This window comes from Fonticula alba (assembly GCF_000388065.1).
Source record: "Fonticula alba strain ATCC 38817 unplaced genomic scaffold supercont2.3, whole genome shotgun sequence".
NCBI classification, from domain to species: domain Eukaryota; order Rotosphaerida; family Fonticulaceae; genus Fonticula; species Fonticula alba.
Window position 1 is genome coordinate 2,151,488 of NW_009242973.1, and position 4,376 is coordinate 2,155,863.

General features: G+C 66.4%; 2 protein-coding genes across 2 annotated transcripts in view; one reads left to right on the forward strand and one right to left on the reverse strand.

Annotated features, from left to right (window-relative positions):
• The window catches only part of H696_02240 (hypothetical protein), a gene marked incomplete at both ends in the record, with an annotated part of 1,937 nt that extends 988 nt beyond the window's left edge, over window positions 1-949 (forward strand). The window contains 3 exons of the mRNA XM_009496142.1: window positions 78-159; window positions 302-492; window positions 739-949. Of these exons, the coding sequence (XP_009494417.1) occupies window positions 78-159; window positions 302-492; window positions 739-949 (484 nt within the window). The remainder of the gene's footprint in view (window positions 1-77; window positions 160-301; window positions 493-738) is intronic.
• A 301-nt stretch (window positions 950-1,250) lies between these two features.
• H696_02241 (hypothetical protein) overlaps window positions 1,251-4,376 on the reverse strand; it is a 7,665-nt gene continuing 4,539 nt past the window's right edge. The window contains exons 4-6 of the mRNA XM_009496143.1: window positions 3,537-4,319; window positions 2,849-3,341; window positions 1,251-2,650 (exon numbers count right to left, since the gene is read on the reverse strand). Of these exons, the coding sequence (XP_009494418.1) occupies window positions 1,385-2,650; window positions 2,849-3,341; window positions 3,537-4,319 (2,542 nt within the window). The 3' untranslated portion in view covers window positions 1,251-1,384. The remainder of the gene's footprint in view (window positions 2,651-2,848; window positions 3,342-3,536; window positions 4,320-4,376) is intronic.

The window sequence follows — 4,376 nt, forward strand, 5'->3', positions numbered from 1 at the left end:
GGGGGGGGGAACGAGCTTTGTTCCGGCATGGCTTTGCTTTGACCCCGGGGCCGATGTCTCACACGCCTGTCCGAAAGTATCCCCCTGGTGGCCTCGGTCGCCGGTGCCCTGTACAAGGAGCACAACTTGGATTTCATTTATGCCTTTGACCGCAAGGAGGTGCGCGCATTTCTTGCCTTCCCCCGCTGTGGCAGCCCTTTTTCGCCTCCCCCCCCCCCCTCCAACGCACCGCCAAACAGCAAGTCCCTTGCGCCAATGCCCAGACGCACTGATGCCCGTGTCCCCTTTTTGCCTTCCCCAGGCCAAGGCCCACGGCGAGGGCGGCACCATTGTCGGCCCGGAGCTTGCCGGCAAGAAGGTCTTCCTGGTGGATGATGTGATCACCTCTGGCAAGGCCATCCGCCATACCATCGATCTGCTGAATGTCCAGCGTGTGGATCAGATCACCGGTGTCATGGTGGCCCTGGACCGCGCGGAGAAGGCCCTCGTGACGTACGACCCTCTGCCTTGCTCTTCTCTCCATGCTCTCCCACCCCCGCCGCGCCACAACCCCGGGACTCAGCTCACCTGTCTCTTCCAACGGGGCCTCTGCCTGGCCGCTCTTTCTCCCGCACCGGTGTGTGGGGGCATACACACACGCACATATGTCTGTGTGTGTGTGTGTGTGTGTGTGTGTGTGTGCGTGTGTGCATACCTACCATACGCATGCACCGATGACCCTTTGTGCGCGCCCATCAGCGCCGACAACGACAAGCCCGAGTCGGCCATCCAGTCCCTGGAGCGCGAATACCCCCACATGCATGTCCTCAGCATCGTCACCCTGAATGACCTGATCCTCTTCGTGCAGGAGCAGCTCCAGGAGGTGTGCGAGTCGGACTCGGCCCAGAAGGACCTCTGGGCCGGGCGTCTGGCCTCCATCGTGGAGTACCGTCGCCAATACGGTGTCTGAGAGCGAGGCGGTCTCCTCTGTCTTTTCCTTCTGTCCCCCCCCCCCTCCCCCTCCACCCCCAACAAAGAGCTCTCCCCTCGTAGTGTCCCCCCACCATGCTTCATCCCTGGTCGCCCCTTTCCATCCACACGCACACGCGTCCACGGTATTCCGCACACACACACACATACATAAATACATACATGCCCTCGCGCATGGCGACAGGTGGCCAGGTGGCCACACGCGGGCAGGGGAGCGAGAGGGAGGGACGAGGGAAGAGGTGGGCAGCAAAAACAGTCACCACTTGGGGCAGAGGGGACAATGGCAAGGGGGGGGGGGGGTCGTATTTCTCTTCAGGGCGAGGGAGGGGGAAAGCCCCGAGATGGGAATCAAATGTTGAGGGAACAAGTACAATGTGGAAGGGAGGCAGAGGGAGGGGGAGCAACGCGCGCGCATCTATGACTGTACAGCACGCGACATCTCCATCAGCTCCTCCTCGTCCGGCGGGTGGTCGATGGTCCGCTGCAGCAGCAGCAGCGACTGAAGAATGGACCGAGCCGTGGCGGCGGCCGATGAGGGGGGATTCGAGCTCGGCTCGGGGCCAGCCAGCGAGATGGCCAGCGCGTCGGCCAGTGCCCCGGAGCCCGGCCCTCCTCCGGCGGCCCCTGAACCGCTGAGCAGCTGGAGAACCGAGTGCGAGGACCCCGATTGATGGTGGCTCGGCGGCTGGCCGGAGGCACCGCCACCGGCGGTGCCACTGCCCCCCGTCGACCCGAGCAGGGGAGCCGGCCCGCTGGTGCTCGGGGAGCCGGCCGCCGGGAGCGAGGCAACCGACCCGCTGGCTGAGCCGGGCGCGCTGCCCGGCGCGCTGCCCGTCTCGGACACCGCATCCACATGGTCCAGGTAGGACTTCAACCGGGCCATGGAGAGATCCCCGGCGGCGGCGAAGCGGGCCAGGCGCACATGCCGCTCCAGGATCGACGTGATGTACCGGTACTTGGCGATGTGAACCAGGCCGCTGAAGTCCCGCGGAACTGAGGGGACACGCTCCAGGACATACAACACCTCTCGGAGCATGATCATCGGGATGGGCACTGCACCCACCAGGGCAACTGGCGCCGGCGCCGGCTGCTGGGACTGCGGTTGCTGCTGCTGCTGCTGCTGCTGGGACTGTGGTTGCTGCTGCTGTGACTGCTGCTGCTGAGATTGCGGCTGCTGCAGAGTGGCCGGCTGCTGGCCCGACTGCTTGGCATCGACATCGGCCCCGGTGGCCGGGCGACGGTCGGGGCGTGGCGGGGGCACCGGGCGCCCGGCTGACGACTGTAGCCCACGCAGCACGGGGATCGGCGCGCTGGCCAGGCGCTCGATGCGCGCGCGGTACGTGCGCATGTTGTTGCGCGGCTCGAAGAACTTGCCCAATTTGGAGATTTCGGCCATGTCGCTCTTGCTCAAGGACGACCAGACGGACTTCAGGCGCAGGATCGGCGGCGAGAAGAGCCCATTGTACAGGGCAAAGGCCCCGAGGAAGTCGTGCATGTCTCGCGCCAGGCGGATGATCTTCAGCACCTTGCGGAAGATGTCCTTCCGCGCGCGGGCAGTCTCCCCGGAGCACACCTCGAAGCCCACCCACTGGGTGAGCTGGTGCTCTCGGCGGAAGAGCCGGACCACGGACTCCGGCTGCTTCATAATCGCCCCGGCCGGGGGGTCGTTCTTGAAGAACCGCTGCGATTGCCCGGACCATGACATGGGCCAGTGGAGGTGGGAGAGTCAGTGGCTGCGCCAAAGCCGCCCGCCACACGAGCGGGCGCACAATAATCCCTCCCCGGGGGGGGGGGGGGGGGCCGCGGCGCCCATGCGGACATGCACATGCTCCACATGCAAAAAAAAAAAACAACCACCAGCCCACACCACAGTGCGTACCTGGTTCGAGGAGGCCACCGCATAGGTGAACCAATCAATCGGCTGGACCTGCGCCGCGAGGTAGGCATTATGGCAGCTGATGAACAGGGCCGCGGTTTGGGGGCTCAGGCCAACCAAGCCGGAGGACAGCGCCCGGTCGCTGAAGCTGCCACTCGGCGAGGTGGCCAGAGTCGGCGCCGAGCCCGAGCTGCTGGACGACCGCGAGGAACCGACGCTCCGCAGGGAGGCGCTCCGCGACAGGGGACGATCGGCCCCGGCACTGGCCGCTTGGATGGTCAACAGCTCGATACGGCGGCCTCGCACCGGCCCCGGCTCGATGCGCCGCAGGGCCTGGTACACGCAATTGTGGAATGCCTGCCGCAAGAGGGCATACTCCCCGTACAGGGAGTAGTGGCCTTGGATCATGAAGTCCCGCAGGAGCGACAGCAGCAGACGATCCTGCTCGAACTCCACCCACTGGAAACGCAGCCACCGAGAGAGGACATTGAGGACCCTGCGGCAGTCCCGAGGGGGCCAGGCGGTGGCGGCGGCGGGGGATCGAATGACAAGGGGAGCGGACGCAAAGATGGCCAAAGTGACGTCAATAGAAGGCACGGGGAGGGGAGGGCGATGAGCAAGAAGCCGCAACAGGAGGGGGAGGGGGGGGGAGGGGGAGGCATCAGCAGGCCGCCTCGCATGACACACGTACTTGCGTCGAAGCGAGTCGGACACCTCCTCGAAGTAGGCGATGAGATCATCCGACAGGCCGAGCAGGCGCGGCGCCTCGGCTGTGGTCAGGGCCCGAGCGTTGAAGCGCGACATCAGCACCGAGAAAAGGTCCACGTGTGACATGTACTGACTGTGCGTCAGCAGGACACTGTCCACCAGATCGGCGGTGTCCTCGAAGTCCAGCAGCGGCGGGTCATTCGAGGCGGACATGAACCAGGTGGAGGCCGCGCGCGTCAGCCGGCCGGAACCGGCCCCACTCCCGGAGCCAGCATCATCGGCGGCGCCCGGGCCCAGGCCCGAGCCACTCAGGCGCCGGTCGTACGGCGCGTCATCGGCCAGGCGCTCGGCCAGATGCCCAATCGAACAGGCCACCACCTCCAGCCGGCCGCGCACCAGCTCCAAAATCAGGATATTCTCCCCGGTGGGCACATGCCGAACGAGGATGGCCTCGGCCGGGACCTGGCACTTGGACCCGGCCTCCGGATCGGCCGCCGAGCCGGCCTGCAGGCCGACCGCCGGCACGCCAAGGGTCAGGGACAGGCGCTTCAGCGTGGCTGGCGTGGCCAGCTCCTCGTGGCCATACCGCCCGGCAATCGTGCGCAGGATGCGCATGTTCCGGTCGAAGTGCCGCCCGGCTTCCGGGTGCTTCGTGGTCTTGCGCCCGGGGGTGGAGGCTCCGGCTGGCCCGGCCACAGAGCCAACATCCCCGTCGGGGCCGTCGCTGGTGGCCGCCACCGAGGGGTAAACCATGCGTCGGGTGTTCCTGCGACACGGGAGGATGGTGGATGGTTGGAAAAGCGGAAAGGGGGCCAGGGGGGGG